Source organism: Benincasa hispida, chromosome 9 (genome assembly GCF_027475165.1).
Source record: "Benincasa hispida cultivar pf3 chromosome 9, pf3_genome.v1.1, whole genome shotgun sequence".
Taxonomy (NCBI): Eukaryota; Viridiplantae; Streptophyta; class Magnoliopsida; order Cucurbitales; family Cucurbitaceae; genus Benincasa; species Benincasa hispida.
The window spans coordinates 28,103,946-28,129,343 of NC_143486.1; the positions used below are offsets into that span (position 1 = coordinate 28,103,946).

The window sequence follows — 25,398 nt, forward strand, 5'->3', positions numbered from 1 at the left end:
GAAGCCGCCTTTGACCATGGATGCTCTATAAATACGAAGGGCATTCTTTAGAGAAGGGGTTAAGCAGTTGATTGGTTCACCACTTTCACGATCTTTTGTTCCACAAGTTTGCACGTCTTTAGTTTTCTTTAATTTTAAGGCAGACGTGAGGGAGAAAGTTGTGTCGGTAGATCATTCCGGTAAGCTTGGGAGAGCGCCAGAAGCTTCAAGAACAGAGAGAGGGCCGACACCTACGGAAGCGAGAACATCTTTAGATCAAAATAGAGATTTCAGTGTATAAAGCCTCGGTTAGCAAGGAATTGCTACTAGACTCTCTACCTTCAACTTCCATTGACATTTTGTACTCAACTCATTTATAAGAATGGAATTTCTTTCTCTATATTTGTTCACTCTCTGATATTCACGCATGAGTAGCTAAATTAGTTGAATGGGTTGAGAAGCATTTAGCTAGCACAACTAGGGAATCTTCATTCTTTGCGATTATCTTGTTTATGCATGCTTCATTCATCCATTAGAGATACTCGAGAGGTAATCTAAGGACAGAATCTAGACTTGGGAAGGTTAGGTTAGAATCTAGGTTTGGAAGAACCAGATTAAAACGCATAAACAAGAGATAGTCGCTTAGGAATGAGCACTATTTGTTATCAATGCATTGCATGCATCCTAGAGATAGGATATGATTGTATGCAGTCACCTTGCTTTCATGCATTTTGCATCATCGCATAGGACAAGAGTAGAGACTTAGGGATATGCTCTATGGACACTTTTGCATTCAACACATGTGTCCTAGACTTAGGAGCATGGCATTTACATTGGAAAATGATTTGTTGTGCATGGTTGTAACATGATCGCATAGTCTGACGCATTCTCGAGTAACGTTAGCTAAAGATATTCTCAACCCATTCATCGCATACTCATTGCATCTATCAACACAATTGTCTTTCTCAAATCCGCCGCTTTTATTTATTTCTTTTTCATCAACGCAAACAACACACCCAACACTTTATTTATTTAACCGGTTAACACAAAGTCTTCATAAAAATTACCAACGCAATCTATTTTTACAGTCCCTGTGTTTGACCCTGGACTTACCAGGAAACTCAGAGAAATTTACACCTGGATTCCACTGAGGAAACTTGACTGCATAACGCAATTCCATCAACGCATATCATCCATATTTCCACTTCATAATAACAAGCATCAAGTTTTTTGCGCTGTTGTTGGGGACTTCGGCAAGATAGTTTGTTAAAGGTAATTTTTGTGATTTCTTTGCAGACTCTCAATCTCTGGCGAATGACGACCCAGAGATTGAGAGACTGCCAATAGCAACCACAATCAAACAAAGAAGAGATGGCGGAGCAGCAATGTCATGGTGAATCTGATTCTATTGGCAAACGATCGAAATAGGCCCATTAGGGACTATGCATCGCCAAACCTCTATGATTTCTCTTCGAGAATCATGAGCCTGCCCTTGACGGAAGTAGATTCGAAATGAAACCGATGATGCTGCAGATGATCCAGACTGCAGGTCAATTCGGAGGAAGGTGTGGCGAGGACTCGCACGCTCACCTCCGAAGTTTTATTGAAATCTGTAATTCTTTTGTGTTCCTAAACATCTCTGCTAAAGAAGTTCGACGAACATTGTTCCCATTTTCTCTCTGTGATCAGGCCAGGAAATGGGCGTATTTGCTCGAATCAGGAGAGATCACTTCTTGGGAGCAGGTAGTGGAGAAATTTATGAAGAAGTATTTTCCACCTACCGAGAACGCAAGACGAAGGAAGCTTATTATAAATTTTGAACAAGATATGGACGAATTGCTCAACGATGCTTGGGCGAGGTATAAAAGGTTGGTCTAGGATTTTCCGCATAATGGGTTACCAGACTGCCTTCAAATGGAGATTTTCTATCATGGTTTGAATCCTGCTTCGTAGACCGCTGCCAATGCGGCAGCCGCTGGCAGTCTGCTTGACAAAACATACGATGAGGCGAAGAATATCCTAGATCGCATCTCTAAGAACTATGAAGACTAGAGAGAGAGTGACCAGAGATTAAGACTTAAAGATTCTGACGCAAACAACGGTGCTATTGTTTCATTACAAAATCAAATGGCTGCAATGTGAATCTGATCCAAGGAATGGCAATCAGCAGCCTAACACCGCAAGGTGGGCAAATCAATGCAATAAGTCAAAACACCGCAAAATGTGCGACTTGCGGTGATGGACATGCGATGGAAGATTTCCCGCAAAATCCACAACCTATATACTTTATGAAAAATAATCCATTTTCAAATACTTACAACCCCGGGTGGAGAAACCACCCCAATTTTTCTTGGAAGAATCAACAACAAAATTTTCAACCTGTGGTGCAAAAAGAAGGGCTACCAGGATTCTTCCAACGCAACAACAGTCAATCGAGCAACCAAGTAAGTAGCTCACAACAACCACCACAATCCTCTTCCCTAGAAAGCCTATTGAAGCAATACATAGAGAAAAACGTGATCGTGCTTCAAAGTCAGTCCACGTCCATCCGCAATATTGAATAACAGATGGGCCAGATTGCGAGTGAGCTGAAAAGTAGACCACAAGGGGCATTGCCAAGTTCAACCAAATTTCCACACAACCCGAGGGGATCAGGTAATGAGCAATGTCAGGTTGTGACATTGCGCAGTGGGAAGATCGTGGAGGGAGAAAAGAAGGAGCATAGTAGAACAACTTCCTTCACAACTGAGCCTGAGATTGTGGTAACGCAAGAAGAAGAAAGAGAAAATGAAGCAGTAGAACCTGATGTTGCGTCGACCTTGAAGTCAAATAAAACGGGAACCATGAAAGTTCAGTACCACCCTTCCTCAGAGGCTAAGGAAGAAGAAAAACGAAGAGGTACAGTACCAGCGCTTCTTATCTATGTTAAAGCAATTACATGTTAACATTCCTTTCAGTGAAGCGATTGAGGAAGTGTCTGCCTATGCCAAGTTTCTGAAGGACATGGTAACTAAGAAGATGGGCGCTGGAAAATTTGCCATGGTGGCATTAACGCAAGGTTCCAAATCAATTATCCCACCGAAGATGAGCGATCCTGGGAGCTTTACTATTCCTTGCTCCATAGGAGGACTCTATATTGGGCAAGCCCTGTGTGACTTGGAAACCAGCATAAATTTGATGCCGCTGTCAATTTTTAGACAATTAAATGTGGGGCAACTTGTGCCCACATCAGTAACTCTTCAATTGGCTGACAGATCTCTGGTTCATCTAGAAGGTAAGATGAAGGATGTGCTGATCACGATTGATAAATTTATTTTGCCAGCTGACTTCATCATTTTAGATTACGAGGCCGACAAAGATGTGCCCATCATTTTGGGGCGACCTTTTTTTATCAACGGATCGTGATCAAATTGATGTGCACAAAGGAGAAATCACTCTGAGTATAAACGAACAGAAGCTAAAATTTAATATAATTCGTGCCATGAAGTTTCCGAATGAAGAAAACCTGCAAGATTCTAATGATGACTTGAATTTGATTGAAAAAGAAAAGCCTGATGAAAAGTATGAAGAAGAGGATGCCAACGCATCCGTTGCTGCCTGCAATGCGATCGTAGCAAAAACAAACAAAGAAGAAGAAATGATCACAACGTAAAAGTAAAGCCAAAAGAAGAACGAAAAACAACGCAACCTTCCCTAGTGGAACCACCAACACTTGAATTGAAGACCCTACCAACCCATTTGAAGTATGCATTTTTGGGGCAGAATGAGAAGCTGCTAGTGATAATTTCCTCTACGCTCAACGAAAAATAGGAGAATGCGCTAATGAGCATTCTCAAGAAACATGTGCGAGCAATTGGCTGGATGCTTGCTAACATCAGAGGAATTAGCCCCACATACATGCACCACATTCGTCTTAAAAACGACCACAAAGCAACAATTGAACATCAACGTAGACTCAACCTGCGATGAAGGAGGTCGTCAAGAAGGAGATTATCAAATGGCTGGATGCAGGCATTATCTATCCCATAGCAGATAGCACGTGGGTTAGCCCCGTGCAATGTGTGCCGAAGAAGAGCGAAATACGGTAATCCCAAATGAGGATAACGAATTAATACCGCAAAGGACCATCACTGGATGGCATATATGCACGGACTACCATAAATTGAATGCGGCCACAAAGAAAGATCATTTCCCCCTGCCATTTATTGATCAAATGCTAGATCAACTAGTTGGGAATGATTTTTACTGTTTCTTGGATGGGTATGCCGGATACAATCAAATCATGATAGCACCTAAAGATCAAGACAAGACCACATTCACCTGCCCATATGGGACATTTGCTTTTCGTTGCATGCCGTTTGGCCTCTACAATGCGCCAAGCACATTTCAAAGGTGCATGATGGCGATCTTTTCAGATTATCTCGAGGATTCTGTGGAAATATTTATGGATGATTTCTCAGTTTATGGGAACACTTATGAAGTCTACCTAGCCAACCTAGAGAAGATTCTAAAGAGATGTCAGAAGACGAATTTGGTGCCCAACTAGGAAAAATGTCATTTCATGGTGAAAGAGGGTATAGTGTTGGGACACAAAGTCTCTTGGGATGGGTTGGAGGTGGACAAAACAAAGATTGAAGCAATTGAAAAAATTCCATCTCCAACCAGTGTGAAGGCTGTGTGAAGCTTCTTGGGGCATGCTGGATTCTATAGACGATTCGTTAAGGACTTTTCTAAGATAGCACGACCATTGAGTGCATTGCTAGAGGATGACAGAAAATTTAAGTTTGACAACAACTGCCTCAACGCATTCGAGTTTTAAAAGATGCATAGATTACCGCGCCTGTCTTGATTACGCCGAACTGGACATTGCCATTTGAAATCATGTGCGACGCAACCGGGTATGCGATGGAGGCAGCTTTAGCGCAAAAGAGGAAAACAATTTTGCACCCCATCGCATATGCGAGTAAAACTCTAAACCCTGCTCAAACAAATTATACCACCACAGAGAAAGAACTCCTAGTTGTGATTTTTGCGTTGGAAAAATTCAGGGAATATCTGTTGGGAACCAAGGTACTCATCCATACTGATCACTCGACAATCAAATACTTAATGACAAAGAAGGAGGCAAAACCGAGATTGATCAGATGGGTTCTCCTCCTTCAAGAATTTGAAATCGAAATAATTGATCGGAAGGGGACAAAGAATCAAGTTACAGATCACTTATCCAAATTGGAAAATCCTGAGGCTGACCATAATGAATCCGAGGTGAGTGCCGTATTCCCGGATGAACAACTGTTTCACATAGAAGAATTTCCCTAGTTTGCGGACATCGTCAATTATCTGGTTTGTGAACAATTCCCTGAAGATTACACCTATCACCAACAGAAAAAGCTCAAGAATGAATGCAGACACTATTATTGGGATGAGCCAAATCTGTATAAAAGATGTGCAGACCAAATTATTCGATTATGCATACCAAATGCTGCTTAACAATGCATATTGTCACAATGCCACGACTCACCATATGGTAGGCACTTTGGAGGGCAACGCACCGTAGCCAAAGTTTTGCAAAGTGGATTCTTTTGGCCTTCATTATTTAAGGATACGGCTGACTATGCAATGAAATGTGACCGGTGCCAATGCACAGGCAACATTTCATGAAAGAACGCAATGCCAATGAACACTATCATGGAGCTGGAATTATTAGACGTATGGGGGATTGATTTCATGGGGCCTTTCCCTCCTTCGCATGGCAAGCACTATATTTTATTGGTCGTCGATTAAGTTTCCAAGTGGGTAGAGGCAATAGCATGCGCCGCAAGTTATGCGGCAGTAGTCTTCCAGTTCCTAAAGAAAAATATTTTCACTCGTTTTGGCACTCCCCGTGCATCATAAGTGATGAAGGATCACACTTTGTCAATCACAATATAAAGGAGCTGCTGCGCAAGTACAATATCCTCCACAAAGTGGCCACCGCATCCATCCGCAAACGAATGGTCAAGCTGAAGTGTCCAATCGAGAAATTAAGTTGATACTTGAGAAGGTAGTAAAGCCTTCGCAAAAAGATTGGGTAATGAAGCTTGATGATGCGTTGTGGGCATACCGGACCGCATTCAAATCACCAATAGGTATATCCCTCTATGCGTTGGTATTTGGCAAGGCGTCTCATTTGCCTTTGGAGCTAGAATATAAGGCATTGTGGGCGGTCAAGAAGCTAATTTTGATTTAAAGAAAGTAGGGGAAGCGCGAAAAATGCAGTTGGCGAGCTAGAAGAATGAAGGATCAACGCATAAGAGAATGCAAAGATTTATAAAGAGCGCACCAAGCGCTGACATGATAAACGCATATGCGCAAGAAACCTCCATGTCGGGAAAAAGGTCTTACTCTTCAATTCAAGATTGCGGCTCTTCTCGGGAAAATTAAAATCACGTTGGTCCGGTCCCTTCACTATTAAAGAAATATTTCCACATGGTGCGGTAGAGTTGAGCACCGAGGATGGCAACCAGACATTTAAGGTTAATGGATAGCGGGTCAAGGCATATTACAGAGGTGATTTCCAGCCAGAAATAGTCTTCGCAAAGTTGAAAAGCCCAGACTACCCCCTATATGATTCTTGAACTCTAATCCCTTCGTCACTTTACTTTTATCTAAGCTATCTGTATCTCACTCATTTTTCTTTCTCTAACAAAAAAATTGTTATTTTGTTTTAAATCATTTGACCCTCTCTTTGTCTATTTACAATGATTAAGGCACAGGATTGTGGAGATGTTACATGAAGAAGCAAATGATCTCACTCCATCACCGCAATCCACAAAAGAAAGATCGCCACAAGAATGGATGCGTCAATACCTAATGCGGGCATCAACGCAAAATTTTGGGTGTACTCTTCCTTATCTTTATTTCTAATTTTGCGCTATCACACTGCATTTTAGTTTTCAACATTTTATCACCGCATCCTCTTTGATCACCGCAATCATCTGACAAGTAGATAAATTTAATAGTTTACTACATTCTGTTTCTTTTCCAAGTATGATTTCAATGATGAAAAATATGCTTCTATCTCTTTCGTATATATTAGAGTCCACTTAGTCTTAAGATAGCTACCTCATGAAATATTTCTAGAAGTTAGGGATTTGCTAGCTTTCTTTCAAACTCTCTTTACAACACATTCTATGATCATCACATGACTTATTTTAATCTTTTGGCAATGAGGACATTGCTGCATTTTAAATTTGGGGGTGAGGTATTTAATTTCGACCTTGTTATAAAAAAAAAATGAGAATAACAACTCTACTGTCAACACAATGGGAAACCCATGTTGATAAGAGTTAAGTTGTGAAAGGCACTTACCCGTAGTTGGATGTCCGCATGACACACGTGGGGGCAAGCCAAAACAAAAGTAAGTCACCAAGATCAATGCATAAATCAATGACCGCAACTCCACTGCCAAATTGGTATGAGTTTAGTCTTAGAAAGAGTGCATTGCTCGTAGTTGGATGTTCGAATGACACCCTTGGGGGCAAGCCAAAACAAAAGTAAGACACTCGGATCAGTGCAAGATTAGAAAAAATAGCAATGAAGAAAATTTTTGTGCAAGGATAAAATCATTTGAACACTCTGGTAGAAAATTTTCTTTTTGAAATAAATCATGCGATGTTCCAGAATTTAGTAAAGTCCTTTTGAAAGGTAAGCTTGCAGTCCCTAGGTCTTAGAAATATTTTAAAGAAGAGACTTGAATAATACTTAATTAAATTCTGGCATATAGGATTCAAACGAAGTATTCTTGAGAAATCTAGGAAAAGAATTTTATGGTTGACTTGCTAAAGGAATCTTTAGTTTATGCTTGAGGACAAGCATTGTTTAAATTTGAGGGTGTGATAACGGGCAGAAATGCGCGTTATCATAATGCTGAGTTCTTAAACAATGTTGGATTGTATTGATGAAATATGTTAAATTACGTCCATTAAGCATAAATTCTATAATATTGCGGTAGCATGCGTTCAGCGCATTAGAACAATTGATTTTTGTATTTTGGTGCAGAATACGCGTTAACGCAATGCAAAGATTGCGATCATAGGAATTCATTGGTCGAGCGCAACTTCACCACAAGGCTTTGCGTTGATCGTGCTCACAAACATCCGCCCGAGAAGGATCGCCGCAATTAGTTAGCGCAATATGGTGGGCGCATCCGGGTGAAAGGATAATTAAGAGCGATGAGACAGAAAGATGATGACAGTCGAATCCAAATTAAGTTGACAGCCAATAACAGTCACAAAGTACATTTAGCTTTATCGATGACAATTATCCGACACATCAGTCAAGAATTAAAGTTGTCCCATCTATACAACCAGGAGAGAGAAGCCGCATTTCACCATGGATGCTCTATAAATACCAAGGGCATGCTTTAGAGAAGGGGTTAAGCAGTTGATTGGTTCACCACTTTTACAATCTTTTGTTCCACAAGTTCGCACGTCTTTAGTTTTCTTTAATTTTAAGGCAGGCGCGGGGGAGAAAGTTGTGTCGGTAGATCATTCCAGTAAGCTTGGGAGAGCGCCAAAAGCTTCAAGAACAAAGCCTCGGTCAGCAAGGAATTGCTACCAGACTCTTTACCTTCAACTTTCATTGACATTTTGTACTCAACTCATTTATAAAAATGGAATTTCTTTCTCTATATCTGTTCACTCTCTGTTATTCACACATGAGTAGCTAAATTAGTTGAATGGGTTGAGAAGCATTTAGTTAGCATAACTAGGGAATCTTCATTCTTTGCGATTATCTTGTTTATGTATGCTTCATTCATCCATTAGAGATACTCGAGAGGTAATCTAAGGACAGAATCTAGACTTGGGAAGGTTAGGTTAGAATCTAGGTTTGGAAGAACCAGATTAAAACGCATAAACAAGAGATAGACGCTTAGGAATGAGCACTATTTGTTATCAATGCATTGCATGCATCCTAGAGATAGGATATGATTGTATGTGGTCACCTTGCTTTCATGTATTTTGCATCATCGCATAGGACAAGAGTAGAGACTTAGAGATAAGCTCTATGGACACTTTTGCATTCAACACATGTGTCCTAGACTTAGGAGCATCACATTTACATTGAAAAATGACTTGTTGGGCATGGTTGTAACATGATCACATAGTCTGACACATTCCCGAGTAACTCTAGCTAAAGATCTTCTCAACCCGTTCATCGCATACTCATTGCATCTATCAATGCAACTGTCTTTCTCAAATCTGCCGCCTTTATTTATTTCTTTTTCATCAACGCAAACAACACACCCAATACTTTATTTATCTATCAGGTTACTACAAAGTCTTCATAAAAATTACCAACGCAATCTATTTTCACAAGTCCCTATGTTCGACCCTGGACTTACCAGGAAACTCAGAGGAATTTACACTTGGATTCCGCTGGGGAAACTTGAGTGCACAATGCAATTCCATCAACGCATAGCATCCACTTCATAATAACAAGCATCAATGCGATAGTAGAATTTAGCAATATTAAATTGAAATGCGAGAAGTGCAAAATTGAAATAAGATGAGGTAAGGAAAGACACAACCCCCAAATTTGCTCTGTCGCCCGCATCTCTTTTGATCACATCCTTTCCTGCGGTGGGCTGGTTCTTTGATTGCGATGGGCTAATCGAACTGGTTGCGTGTTTGAGGTTATCGCGTTGCTCCATCGCAATCGTTTACTATGATCAGTGATAGATATCAAGAGGATAAAAACGTATTAAAGAAAAAGTTATCAATTCTAAAGAGTAGTGATTATGCAAAAAGTAAGATAGATTCATGAAAGAAAAATATCAAAAGGATACTTAAAAAAAAAAAAGGATTTTTCCCAGATGTGTGTGTGTTACTTATCAATGCAGGGACTGCATTTTTCTTCTTCATTTTGGATTCCTCAAGTCCACGGAGGTTTTCCTGCATTGGAAATCTTCTCCATGATACACCTTGACTCTTTGTCCATTTACCCTAAATACACTGGTCCCCTCTTTGTTTGTTAATTCTACCACTCTGTGCAGGAATACTTCTTTAATTATGAATGGTCTAGACCCGCGCGATTTCAATTTTCCCGGAAAGAGTTGTAGCCTAGAATGGAACAGTAAGACCTTCTGACCAACTTGGAGATTCTTTTCACACAATCGCTTGTCATGCCAATGCTTTGTATGTTCTTTGTAGATTTTGGCATTTTCGTACGCATGTAGTCGCCATTCGTCCAACTCGAGTAACTGAAGTTTCCTCATCTCCCTTGCAGCCTTCAGATCAAAGTTAAGCTTCTTCACCGCCCACAATGCACTATGCTCTAATTCCAACGGCAGATGACATGCCTTCCCAAACACCAACACATACAGGGACATGCCTATAGGTGTTTTATAGGTAGTCCTATATGCCCACAAGGCATTGATGCGTTATTTTATGAGATGAAATTATGGAATGAAATGCAGTGGTGGAAATGTGTTGAACAACAAGTTTTCTCAGCGGAATCCAAGTATAAACTCCACTGAGTTTCTTAGTAAGTCCAGGGTCGAACTCAGAGACTAGGAAAAACGGTATGCGGTGGTAATTTTCACGAAGACTTTGTGGTAACTAAGAAATCAAATAGTTGTTGGGTTGTTGTTTGCAATAATAAAATAAACAAATTCGGCGGATTTGAGAAAAAGTTCGATTATGCAGTAGATGCACTGAGTATGCAGAGGAATAGGTTGAGAAGGCCTTTCGCAGTGTTTCCTGGGAATGTGTCAAACTATGCGATCATACTACACTCATGCGATAGCAGATCATTTTCCAATGCAAATGCGGTACTCCTAGTTTTAGGACGCATGTGTTGAATGCAACAATGTCCATAGAGCTTATTCCTAAGTCTCTACTCTTTTCCTATGCGATGATGTAAGATGCACACAAAGAAAGGTGACTACACACAATAATATCCTATCTTTAGGATGCATGCGATATGTTAATAGCAAACAATAATATCCTATCTCTAGGATGCATGCGATATGCGATATCTTGATTATGTGTTCTAATCTGACTCTCCCAAGCCTAGATTCTAACCTGACTTTTCCAAGCTTAGATCCTGTCCTTAGACTACTCTCCCGGGTATCCCTAATGGACGAATGAAGCATACTTAATACAAGATAATCGCATAGAGTGAAGATCCCCAGTTATGCTAGCTAAGTGCTTCTCAACCCATTCGACAGATTTAGCTACTTATGCATAATAAACAGAGAACGAACAGATATAAAGAAGTAAATTCCATTTCTATAGATGAGTTTAAGTACAAAATGACAATGGAAGATAAGGATAGAGAGCCTGGTAGCAATCCCTTGCTTCCCAAGGCTTTTACACTATCAACTCTATTCTGTTCAAAAGATGTTCCTGCTTCTGTAGGAGCTGGCCCTCACTTTGATCTTGAAGCTTTCGACACTCTCCCAAGTTCACCGAAACGATCTATCGACACAATCTCGCTTCTATCGCTTCCGCCTTAAAATAAAAGAAAAACTAAGAACAAGGCTATTCTAACTACTGAGAAAATTATCTAACTATCCAAACTATCTGAACTCCTTTGCTGAAGGTTGCCTTCGGTATTTATAGAGCTTTGGGGTGAAAGGAAGCTTCCCTCTCATGATTACACAGATGAGATGGCTTTAATTCTCTGACTAATGCGCCGAATATTTGTCACCGAAAAGCTGAGCGTACTCGCTACAGTAGACCGTTAGCGGCTTGTCAACTTAATTCGGACTCGACCGTCATCAAATTTCTGTCCCATCGTGATTAATTATGCTTTTCATCCAGATGTGCCCACCAAGTTGCGCCGACTATATGCGGCAATCCTTCTTGAGCAGATGTTTACGAGCACAAATCACCGCAAAGCCTGGCGGTAACGCTTCGCTCGACCGTTGCTTTCTTGTGATCGCATTTTATGCTTTGCGTCAACGCATATTCTGCACAAAAATACAAAAGTTAACTGTTTTTATGCGATGAACGCATACGACCGCAATGTTACGAACTTAATGCTTTTTGGACGCGAACTTATAGATTTTATCAACGCAAACCTGCATGGTTTAATAACTTAGCACTGTAATAATGTGCATTTCTGCCTGTTATCAGGCATCGTCAAGCTTCATAGCCCAGTCCTTCCGTGAGGGATTCACCACCATTTCTAAAATCAACTTAATTTCTCTGTTGGAAACCTCGATTTGCCATTTTTCTGAGGATGATACGTGGTGGCGATCTTATGATGGACATTGTATTTGATCAGCAGTTTGTTAATGATACAATTGACAAAGTGGGTTCCTTCGTCACTTATTATGGCACGTGGGGTGCCAAAATGAGAAAAGATGTTTCTCTATAAGAATTTGGAGATGGTTATCGCATCATTTTTTATGCATCCACTTCAATCCACTTGGAAACATAGTCGACGGCCAACAGAATGTATTTATGACCATTTGATGGTAGAAATGGTCCCATGAAATCCATGTCCCAGACGTCGAAGAGTTCCAATTCCAATATGATGTTCATCGACATCGCATTTTTCTCTGAAATGTTTCCAGTGCGTTGGCACTTATCGCATTTCATGGAATAGTCTCGTGCGTCCTTAAACAGAGTTGGTCAGCAATACTCGCTTTGCAAAACTTTTGCTGTTGTGTGTTGTCCCCCAAAATGTCCTCCATAGGGTGAGTCATGACATTGAAAAAGTATGCACTGAAAAGAAGTCTCTGGAACATAGAGTCTCAAGATTTGGTATGGTTCTCTTCTATAAAGATTTGGCTTATCCCAGTAGTAGGATTTATATTCACGAATGAACCGCTTCTTTTGGTGGGATGTGTAATGTTCCAAAAATTGTTTGCAGACCAAGAACTTGACAATATCTGCGTACCAAGGTAATTCTTCAATTTTAAGCAATTGTTCATCCAGAAAGGATGCGTTCACCTCCGACTAAATGCAATCCACTTCAAGATTCTCTAATCTCGATAAATGGTCAGCGACCTGGTTCTTCATTCCCTTGCGGTTGATTATCTCCATATTAAATTCTTGAAGCAGGAGAACCCATCGGATTAGCCTCAACTTCGCATCTTTTTTTGTCATTAAATATCTTATTGCCGAGTGGTCAGTGTGAACTATAACTTTGGATCCCAATAAGTAAAGTCTGTATTTTTCAATCGCAAACATTACCGCTAGAAGCTCCTTCTCTGTGGTGGTGGTGTTTGCCTGGGTGGAGTTTAGTGTTCTGCTTGTATATGCGATGGGGTGTAGCATTGTCTTTTCCTTCTGTGCTAAAACTGCCCCATCGTATATCCACTGGCATCGCACATTAGCTCGAATGGCTTTGTCCAGTCGGGTGCGATTAAAATAGGTGTTGTAATCAATGCGTCCTTCAGTGCTTTGAATGTGGCGAGGCATTGTGAGTCAAAGTCAAAAGTTCTGTCAGCTTCCAGCAGCACATTCAAAGGTCGAGCTATTTTGGAGAAGTCCTTCACAAATCGTCTGAAGAACCCTGCATGTCCTAAGAAACTCCTTAAAGCCTTCACATTTTCTGGAGGTGGAAGTTTTTCTATGGCTTCAAATTTTGCTTTATCCACCTCTAGCCCCTCCTTTGAAACCTTGTGCCTGAGCACAATTCCTTCTTTAACTATGAAATGACATTTTTCCCAGTTTAGCACCAGATTAGTCTCTTCGCATCTTTTTAGTATCCTCTCTAAGTTTTTCAGACAGACTTCATACATTTGCCTATAAACTGAGAAATCGTCCATAAAGATTTCCAATGAGTCTTCAAGATACTTAGAGAAGATTACCATCATACACCTTTGAAATGTGCTCGGCGCATTACATAATCCAAACAGCATGCGGCGAAAAGCGAATGTTTCATATGGACAGGTGAATATGGTCTTTCCTTGGTCTTCTGGTGCGATCATAATCTGGTTATAGCCCACATACCCATCAAGAAAACAGAAATAGTCATTCCCTGCTAGTCGGTTGAGCATTTGATCAATGAAAGGCAAAGGGAAATGATCATTCTTTATCACTGCATTGAGCTTCCGGTAGTCCATACAAATCCGCTAGCCAGTGACGGTTCTCATGGGGATTAACTCGTTGTTTGCATTCAGGACTATTGTCATTCCGCCCTTCTTGAGAACACATTGCACGGGGCTAACCCACGTGCTATCGGCGATAGGGTATATGATGTCGGCGTCTAACCATTTAATAATATCTTTTTTAACAACCTCTTTCATCGCAGGGTTCAGTTTGCATTGAGGTTTGATCGAGCCTTTCTGGTTTTCTTTGAGCCGAATTTTGTGCATGTAATACGTCGGGCTAATTTCTCTGATATCTGCTAGGGTCCATTCGATTGTTTAATATATTTCTTCAAAATATTAAGCAGCGCATTTTCTTTTTCTTTTGGTAACGCAGAGGATATTATTATTGGTAAGGTTTCATTATGGCCAAGGAAAACGTACTTCAAATGATTTGGTAGAGTTTTCAGCTCTAGTGTAGGTGGTTGCTCTAAGGAAGGTTTCTGTGTTCTTCTCTCTTCATTCAAATTCAACATTTCTTCATTGTTCACTATCTCTTTTATCACATGGCAGGTTTCTAAGGATGTTTTCGCATCCTCTTTTTCTTCATCTTCTTCTTCGAACTCCATATCTTCATCGCAAGTGTGTTCATCGTCAGAATCTAATAGGCCTTCATCCTCCGGAAACTTTATTGCCTTGATGATGTTAAACCTGAGCTTTTTTCCATTGATGTTCATCGTGATCTCTCCCTTGTCACATCTATTTGGGCACGACCAGTAGACAAGAATGGTTGTCCCAATATGATTGGCACATCTTTGTTTGCTTCATAGTCTAGAATGATGAAGTTTGCCGGTAGAATGAATTTATCGATTGTAACCAAGGCATCCTTCAACTTTCCTTCAAGGTGAGGGACCTGTCTACAAGCTGGAGAGTCACCGTCATGGGTGTCAGCTATCCTATATTCAATTGTTTGAAGATTGAAAGGGCATTAGATTTATGCTTGCCCCAAGATTTCATAATGCTTGACCGATGTAGATCCCTCTTATTGAGAAGGGTATCGTAAAGCTGCCTAGGTCGCACATCTTCGGTGGGATTATAGTATTTGATTCTTGTGTTAATGCCACTGTGGCGAATTTTCCTGTGCTTCTCTTCTTCGACACCATATCCTTAAAAAACTTGGCATATTTCGGCATCTACTCTATCACTTCTGTAAATGGAATATTGATGTGTAGTTGTTTTAATATTTCTAGGAAGCGATGATACTGACCTTCATCGTTTTGCTTCTTTTTCAGTCTCTAAGGGAATAGAGGTAGTTGTACTTTCACTATTCCATGTTCTGGAGGCTTAGAGGGGGTCGCAACTTCAGGTTCCATAATCTCGGGCTCCTCTGTCTCATTTTGCATCAACGGTTTCTTTGATTCCATCGCATTTGAATCGGTCCTACTAGGCTCTTTCCTAACCACTGTTGTCTTTCCACTTCTCAGGATGACTGCTAGGCAATGTTCTTTCCCTGTGTTCCCTAGGTTGCGTGGGAGCTCAGTTGAGCTTGGCAGTGTTCTCTACGGTCTGTTTTTCAGCTCTCCAGCAATCTGTCCTATTTTGATTTCCAGGTTGCAGATGGAAGTCGCCTGGTTCTGGAGGACCGTCTCATTCTTTTCTATGTACTGTTTTAACAAGTTCTCCAGAGAGGATGATGGTGGTCTTTGAGAGATGCTGGCTTGTTGTTGTTGTTGACCGTTAGTTCATTGGAAAAATCTTGGTGGTCTTTCCTTTTGTGCCATAGGTTGATAACCTTTTTGTTAGTTATTTTTCCAAGAAAAATTATGGTGGTTTCTCCACCCGGGGTTGTATGTGTTTGAAAAAGGGTTGTTCTTGACAAAGTAGATTGACTGTGGATTTCGTGGACATTCTTCGACCGAATGTGATTCTCTACATGTAGCACAACTGGTGCTTGTCTGTTCTATCGCATTGACTTGCCTTCTTTGTGCTCTGGGATTGTTTATTGTGATGCCCTGTAACAATTTTATAATCGCATTCATCTGATTTTGCAAAGATGCGATGGCACCATTATTTGCATTACCCTCTCTGGGTTTTACTCATTGATCGCTTTCTTACCAAGCTTCATGATTTTTCGATATGCGATCAAGAATGTTCTTTGCCTCATCATAAGTTTTGTCCAGCAGACCTTCTGCTGCTGCCGCATTGGCAGCTGTTTGCGATGCAGGATTTAGTCCATGATAGAAAATCTCCATCTGGAGGAAATTCGACAATCCATTGTGTGGGCAGTTGCGCACTAATCTCTTGAACCTCGCCCATGATAGCGGACAGAAATGCATGTTATTATAGGCCTTTTATTTAGAATTATGAGGGCTAATAAGTAGAATATGCGGTGACTATACTAAGAATTCATGAGAAAAGTGAGCTTGCATCGATCAGCATTGAAAATCTCAGTTAACCCAATATTATACGTTATTTTGCGTCCAAATGTCTATTTTTGTAGCTATCGCAGGAATCGATCGCATGCGGTGACTCCCACCATCGCAAAGGCTATCGCGTACGTCTGTCGCATGGATGTTGCGGCCATTAACCGCATGCGTCCATCGCATAGAGGTTGCGGCTATAGAGTAATAACCATAATAGAGGGATGAACGCAAGGGTGGTGGAATGTGATGGTACTTTGGAAAACAAGCATGAACGCATATCTTAGGAGTATCAAAAGATGATGTTGACATTTCACCTACCACGCCGTTAGTAGCAGAGATTCAGAGTAGGTCCATCACGCCGTTAGCAGCAGAAATTCAGAGTAGGACCATTAATGCTGTCGGCAATTGAGCTCTATAAATAGAAGCTTTAGAGCCCAACTTCAAATCATCCGAGCTTCTGCCTTAGGACAGATCCTTGTGATCATAGACGGAAGCGTGAGAAGACATTCTTTGAGAGTTCTTCATTCCTCCAACCATTCAGAGTGACGATCGGAGCTTCACCGGAGATAGATCTTGAGAGAGACAACTCCACGCCCATCCATGGCACCACCAGCAGCCTTGACACACATTTGATGGAAGCAAGACATTGCCTACATTTGGCCCTCCATCTCTCTTCTATCTCTGTATTGTATTACATTTTGGCATAAGACATTAATACATTTTGTGATCAATGCATCTCTCTATTTCCTTCAATTCCAGCTTCATTTACCTCTTTTTTATCAACCTTTACTTTCATTGCAACGACTAAGTAATATTGCTAGAGTATTGCATACTTAATCATGCGGCATAGACATATGAAGCATGTAGCAAACCACCGAGAGGTGTGCGTTGCACGAGTATTATGAGAAAATCCTCTTTGTTTAGTGTGAGGTTGTAGCAACGCTTATCTATGGGCGGCCGTGATACTTTTCTATGAGCTGATCAGCAGTGACTAACTGCCTGAGAGGGTAAGTAGTGGAACTCACTAAGCAAAGTAAGCAGTGTTCCTAGAGATAGAAATAATCTTATGTCAACCATGCTTTATGTGATTACCTTGTCTTATGAGTGCATCATTCATCATTTGGGCATACTTGAGAGAGTAGTCTAAAAATCGAATCTAGGCTTGAGAGAGTCAGATTAGATCGCATGAGCAAGAATAGAGGCTTAGAAATAAGTTCTATTTGCTATTACACAATGCATGCACCCTATAGATAGGATACGATAGTATACGGTCACATCACATGCATCCAGAAGTAGGATACGGTGGTATGCTGTCACCTTGTTTATGTGTTAGATCGCGTGAGCAAGAATAGAGACTTAGACATAAGTCCTATTGATACTATCGCATATGCATCGCATGCGTCTTAGTCAATTGTGTATAGCATAATCGCATAACTTGTGCTGGCTGGGGTTACCCTTGCGATCAAGCTTATTGATGCAGTGAAATCATCCCCTCCACCATTTTATCTATTTTTTCATACATCTTATTACACGTTAACAGTTGTCGTGTCCCTACCAACTCTCATAGTCACACTTCTATTGCTTAATCTGTTTAGTTAGGAGTAAAAGTAGCGCATAACCCATAAACTTCATTATTCTTTTATTCTTCACCGCAACACATTACTTCATAAAATTTAGCTACAAGTCCCTGAGTTCAACCTTGGATCACCCCAAGAAACTTGTGATCTCGTTATACTTGATGAGAGAGAAAGAAAACTTGTGGCAGGAACGCATGGTCATCGCATACGCATATTGCATATCCCTTAGTCCAAAGCATGACCAGCGATGCATGGAGAACGAACAATGGGCACATATTTATTTACTCTATTTCCATGCATCAGCCAACGCGTCACTGAGCGATTCGTCTTCTTCTTGTTCAAAATTTGTGATTAACTTCCTCCTTTTGGCATTCTCTGTAGGAGGGAAATACTTCTTCATAAAATTCTCCACAGCCTACTCCCATGAAGTGATCTCTCCTGGTTCGAGGGAGTATGCCCATTTTCTTGCTTTATCACATAGTGAAAATGTAAGTAGCGTGAGTCAAACTTCTTCAGCGGAGATATTAAGGAACACAAAAGTGTTACAAATTTCAACGAAACTTCATGGATGGGCGTGTGAATCTTCACCATGCCGTCCACCAAACTGTCCTGCTGTCTGTATCATCTGTAACATTACTAGCTTCATCTAAAACATTGATCCGTCCAATGCTGGCCTCATGATTCTTGGGGAGAAATCGTACAAGTTTGGTGATGCATAGTCCCGGATGGGTCTAATGCAATCATTCGCCAGTAGGATAGGATTTGCCATTATGTTGTTTACATTTGCAGCTTGTTCTTCCGGTTGTTCAGCCACTCTGGGAGTTCTTCCTTGTTATTGATGTCTGTTTCTCTATCTTCTGCAAAATGTTCTTTTGATCTTTGGATCGTAGTTGGGCTCAAGAGCGTGTCCTTCGCTCATGCGATGCTTGCTTCTTCCTTTACCGAAGGAATGGCAATACAATGCACAAAGGTCAAAAGCTGTAAAGAAAATCAAAGAGGTTTGATGTTAGCGCAAGATATACCGTAGTCCTCGGCAACGACACCAAAAACTTGATGCGTAAAATTATGATGCAATGGTGTGAGTATTCAATGATGTGTGTGTTATGCGATGAACATGCAAGTTTTCCTAACAATGCCCAAGTATATGCTTTCCTAGGTTTCCTGGTAAGTCCAGGGTCGAAAACAGGGACTACTAAGTAGATATGCGATAGACTCTTCGATTGTATTGCGGTGGTAAATAAATGAGTGGATAGTGTTTTGATTGAGATTTTTTTTATGCGACGGAGTTGAATGCAGAGTGATGAGAGCGTAAAGTTACAATAAGTATGCGATGAAGGGGGTTGAGAAGGGGTCTAACTAACACTTCCTACGATTGTGTACAAGTTATTCGATCATGCTATATACTTCCTATTCCTAGGACGCATGCGATGCATATGCGAAAATGTAGATAGAACTTACGTCTAAGTTTCTATTCTTGCTTATGCAATCTAACTCGACTCTCTCAAGCCTAGATTCTATCTTTAGACTACTCTCTCGAGTATGTCCAAATGATGAATGAAGCACACATAAGACAAGGTGACGACATACCACCAATCCTATTTCTAGGGCACATGTGATGTGTAAATAGCAGATAGATCTTATGTCTAATTTTCTATTCTTGCTTATGCGATCTAATTTGACTCACTCAAGCCTAGATTCTATCTTTAGATGACTTTCTCAAGTGCGTCCAAAGGTGAATGATGCATACACAAGACAAGATGATTGCATAAAATGTCAATCTTAAGTCATGCTAGCTAAGTACTTCTCAACCCATTCAGAAATTTAGCTACTCGTGTGTGGTATGGAGAGATTGAACATAGATTGAAATGAAGTTCCCATTTTCTGCAAATAAAGTACTGAATACAAAATAACAAATGGATTTGAAAGATAAGAAGCCTGGTAAGTAATGTCTTGCTTCCTGTGGCCTTTTACACTGCTCTTTATCACTTCAACTTTGTTCTAGTTGTGTATTCTTGCTCTTGCAAGTGTTGGCCCTCTCTCTTTTGTGTTGCTTTCTGACAGTCTCTCAATCTATCCGGGAGCAATTTCTCTTGTAATTGCTTATAATTTATATTAGTGAACTTATCTTTCCTAGGCATCCTACCCCCAGGCGTAGGTGTTATTCACTGAACTGGGTTAACAATCTGTGGTGTTCATTTTATGTGTTATTTATTCTCGTTGAATGTTCTCTGTAATGTTGTGACATTGCTCATAACATCATTTAATATAGATGTCTCTTATCGCTACCATTCATTTTCATATGTATATTTGTTGAGTTAATCCCAAGTGTAGTAAAAAAAATTGCAGACCATTTTCAAATTTTAATAACGAATTAACAAAAGGAATAAAATATAGAAACCCTAACTATCCTTGATGACTCTGGAGGGCCTCACCAATTTTTTGGATCTACAATATTTATTCTTCTGTTGCAAATCAAGTGAACACCACCACCAAAATAGTTTCACCAGTATTCTCCTTAACCTAGTGAGGTAGAAAGAGGTGCGATCATTTGAGGAAAGTTTCTATCGAGAAAAATCTCAAAACGACAGAAGCCAAGAGAGAAAATTTTATGTATCATTTTTTTCTTTTGTGATATAGAGAGAACTCACTAGACAGAAGAGGATGTTGGCAGAAGATCTCTCTCCCAATCCCATAAAACTTCCCACGTTGGGGAGTTTGACATAAAAAATTAATTTAAATTCATTATTTATTCAATTAATAAATTAAATAAAATTTAATTTATTTAATTAAATAACAATAAATTCATTTAATTTAAAAAATAAATTAAATCAAAGCAAAGTTTAATTTATTAAAATAAATCAAATAATTATTAATTAATCAAATTAATTAATAATACTTAAATATCTCATATTTAATTAAATGTGCATTGGAATCATATTCTAATACATCAATATCTCATAACCTATAGTTTAATTCAGTTAATTTAATTTAATAATTAATTAATTCATCAATTAATTAATCATTAAATTAAATATCTCATATTTAATTTAATCTTATAATTGAATCATATTAAATTATTTTTCTCTCATATTAAATATAGTTTTAATGTGCATCTAATGCACATTAATTTTAACCTATATTTTTAATATGAATTCTATTCATATTAAATTTAATATTTGAACTCCTTCAAATATTTAATTCTCCATACATTAATTTTGAATCAAATTCAAAATAAATTTATATTATAAAGTTTAATTGAAATATAAACCTTAAATTATAATGTATCACCATACATTATATTCTTTTCCTTAGTAAATCTGAATATTTCAAATCACTTTAATTATCTCAATACCCTTTATGAGCTACCAGTGGGACCTAATAAACTTACAAATGATATGAGATTAATTGGCTAAACTCATTAACTAAGTTAACCAATATTTGTTAACTGTGGGTACACTCCATTATAGACACACAGTTGTATTCTTCTCACTGTAGATATATTTCTGTCCACAAATATTGACCAATAATAGTAAGTTAGTCCTTCACGAGTGTTCATAACACCAGTTGGGTAAAATTACTATTTACCCCTAAGTTACCTCTACATCCTTAAGTACCAATGCTCCTCTGTTGAACATCCTGTTTATGGTCCAACCATTAAATAGAAACCCCCTCTCAGGTCAGTGAGAATGTAAGGCCCTTTGTTTAAGTCCCGGAGACACCACTTAAAGGAACACTCATCTACTTACCATAAAGTCAGGAAGGATTGAATTCCATCTCATGAAATTATGTTCCCAGCTCCCCACTTGGTCTTGTCCCCAAAATGGTAGGCTTATCGAGTAGGCGAACTGGCTCCTCTCATCTATACAAATCAAAGGAGAATCCCTAATAAACAGAAGTCCATAGCTCACTCAGGATTAAGACTAAGTTGCCTAAGTCATCTTAGTGAAATAAAAACCTAACTAGTCAACGGAGTAACATCTATTTGTTACTATTTCGTGGTTTGATTTTATATAGACTCATTGTATAGGATACCACACTTGCATGTTCCCTAGATGAACATGTTAGATCATTGCATTTGTATCAAATATAAAGTGGGTTGTATCCATTGTGTCACCAGAATATAAGGTACACAACCTTATCTATATATAATAGACCATTTAGGTTTTATCTTGAACACTGATCCTCATATGTCTCATCATACAGTTTAAGACTCATATAACAGTCTAACATGTTAGTTTATTGGATTAAGGTTATTTAGGCAAGATAAATACAAGATAAGCAATAACTATTTATTATAATAAACATTAATAACACCTTATTAATGATCGGTCAAATGTTATATCTACTATCTACGAGTTTTAAAGCATAAAATCCAACAATTTTTGACTGCATTGTGTTGTTTATGTTCTCTAGATATGAAATTTTAAATTGCCTAAATATTGTCCAGTTGATTATTATTGTCTATATTGAATAAAAAAAATAGTACACAATAAAGTTTGATTGAAGAAGTCAATTAGTTTATTAATCTACATTTTAGCACTTGTTTCGTGTAAGATCATAATTTAGCTCATGTCTTTTGCTTGTAGAGTTTAATGTTGAGACTGTAAATTATATATATCCTCAATATGCGACTCATCAACGACAGTGAGGTGAATAATTCTTTTCACCTCTTTTGTTTTTAATGAATAAGTTTCGTTTAGTTAGAAGAATAAATGCGGCAGATTCACTACCTAACCAAACTGTAGGTTTTTTATTCTTTTTTTCATTGTTACAAAGTTCGTTGAAAAGTTGACGGATGCATATTGTACCAGAAAATATGCATAACGTAATTGAAAGGTTTTGTAATTAGCATTTTTGGGTAAGATATTTAGGTGATAAAGTTTTGTTTAGATTTTCCCTTGTTATGTTCGGTTTGAATCTACTGGTTGGATTTGTCATGTGAAGAAATCATGACTCAAATACCTCAACTTGTCTAGTTTATAACTAACTTTATCTTATAATCAGTCTGTTGATATATGTTATAAACACCACTGATCAGAAAACCAAAAAAAAAAGTAAGTTCATCATTTTCTATTTTTCTGTAAACAAACAAGTTGTACGCAATCTTCTAAGTGAAAAAGAATGTGAATCTTCCCGTGGACGTAGGCATCTTAGCCGAACCACGTAATCTTGTGTGTTTCTTCTTCTTCTCTTTATCTTCTTCATTCGATCGACTTCAATCTTTCTGCAAATCGCGTGTATACAATCTTGTTTTCAAATCGTATCGAATTCCAAGTTATCAAGTTGAATCGTGCATCGATTTCTTCTATCGAGTAGCTTCAAGTTAGTCATTTTCATCTTCGAGTTGCTTTGAGTAAAGATCAAGACTCATTGAGTAAAGTCGAGTATCGACCAGCATTAATCGAGTTCCATCGAAGATAGAATAGAAACTCGTCAAGGATAGAAGGAAATTCACATCGAGCATCAGGAATCTAGCATGAGGATTTGACTTTCTCAGCTATTTCTTCATCATCTCAGTATTGTTCTTGAGTAATTGAACCTAGAGAAGATTGAATAACCCTCTACGAAATTAAGTATATGATCATGTGGACTTTCTAAGAGAATTGAATTAGTCATTACATCCCCTTGTTCAGGTATCTCATCTTGAAAACCAATGTTATTTCTTTTTTAGAAACAGGTTTAGATATAAGTTATGGGGTGGATGAACCTTTTCTACATGTTTGTTTTTTAGATATAACTTTCATTTTAGTAACAATTAGCTTTGGTAAGGGTGGGTTTGGGCCAGTGTGTACAAGGTGGGAATGTATAGTTCATTCTTTTCTTTCTTTCTTTTTGTTGATTAAAGTTGAAGAAAGATTATGAAAATTTGCCTAATTCACTATTTTGTAGGGAAAATGATTTGACATAATTATGCTTTGTTGGCTCTTCATTTTATTTGTTTCTTATCAATATATGTGTGTTGTGAAGAACATCAATTCATGTACTAATTAATTGTAGGCATTAAACTCTTAATAGAACTTGGTAAATTATATTTAATGAGCCTTCAATTACAAGATTTGTGTTAGTATGAGCATCTTGTTTAAAGATGTCTAGATTCCCTCTTTAGTTTCTACTTAAGTTTAATTTCTAGCTTGTTATTAAGTTATCTAAAGCCATTTTTAATTAATTGTAGGCAATCTCTTGGAAGACCCTCTACATAATGGAAATGAATATATTACATCCTATAGACAGGTCATAGGACAACCCTTATGCTACAATAGATGGTGCATATTATGGATGATGAAATGTGGATGAATTCATTTGCACTATCTTTTGTATTATTTTGAATATCTAAACTTTGTACTTAGCCCATTCTAATTCATTTTCACTAATAAATGTGAAAGTTGAGTTTTGTACACAAAAGTTATTGAGATTTTATTTGCTCTGCTCTATGTACAGGTGACAGATAAATATTACTGGTTTGGACGTGCGTGAATAATAATTTTTTCAAAAAAAAAAAAATCAATAAGTGAACAACGATTCTTATCGGCAATCAAAGAAATAGATATTTAATATTGGGCAAATTTTGAACCTACATCGAAGAATATGATATTAAAGGTGTTTAATATTGGTTGAAAATCGACATTGAATTCATCTATAATGTTTCGTGAAAATCAACATTGAAAACCCTTAAAAACACTTTCTTCGTTGTTGGTTAGGTATATCGGTTTTTTATTGACATTATAGTCCAATTTTATACTATTGAAATCACAAAATTACTTAGTGGGACTTTACTTTCTACTTCACTTTTTTTTTTTCCTACATTTACCTTTTTTTTTCCTTCCTTTCTTCTTAATGTGTGTGTGCCATTGGTCTCAGACAAATAGCTTTACCATATGTACATAGTTATTCAGCTTGTGTTTTAAAAGCTTGGAAGATAAGCTTGGCATCAAATTGTTATGCACATGCCTTCCATATTATTTGATGAAGGTTCCCCACTTTTCCCTCTCTAGTGTCAAACATTTACGTATATCCTTTACTTTGACCTTTGTCCATGTTCGAGTTATAATAAGAAAGAATATGAGATTGTTAAATGAGTCATATGCTCAGGTCGATAGTGTTTGGGTCTAGTTTCGTACCTGAAAACCAACATTTTATAATATGGATATTTCTTAAGGACCAAGTCATGTTTGATCTCACCCTAAGTAAATAGGGGAAGAAGTATATAATATGCACAAATTTAAAGCATAATAAAGGTTACATTGATGTAGTTGACTTTCATAGAGTGCTGGAATATATAAAAAGAATAGAAACATAACAAGAAAAACCAAAGAGCAATAATTATGCTTTATCTTAGGCCTTTGATCATAAAACACATCTTGAAAAATATAAAGAACCCAAAAAAGGAAAAAAA

General features: G+C 38.4%; 1 protein-coding gene across 1 annotated transcript; it reads right to left on the bottom strand.

Moving 5' to 3' along the window:
• Positions 1-9,880: 9,880 nt before the first annotated feature.
• Positions 9,881-10,351, bottom strand: LOC150033719 (uncharacterized). The gene has a single exon (XM_090317038.1). It carries the CDS (start codon positions 10,349-10,351, stop codon positions 9,881-9,883), a length of 471 nt encoding a protein of 156 aa, XP_090173164.1.
• Positions 10,352-25,398: the final 15,047 nt, after the last annotated feature.

Bases quoted from the DNA above. Each gene is read 5' to 3' on its own strand.
- LOC150033719 (XM_090317038.1), bottom strand. From the start codon at position 10,351: ATGTCCCTGTATGTGTTGGTGTTTGGGAAGGCATGTCATCTGCCGTTG.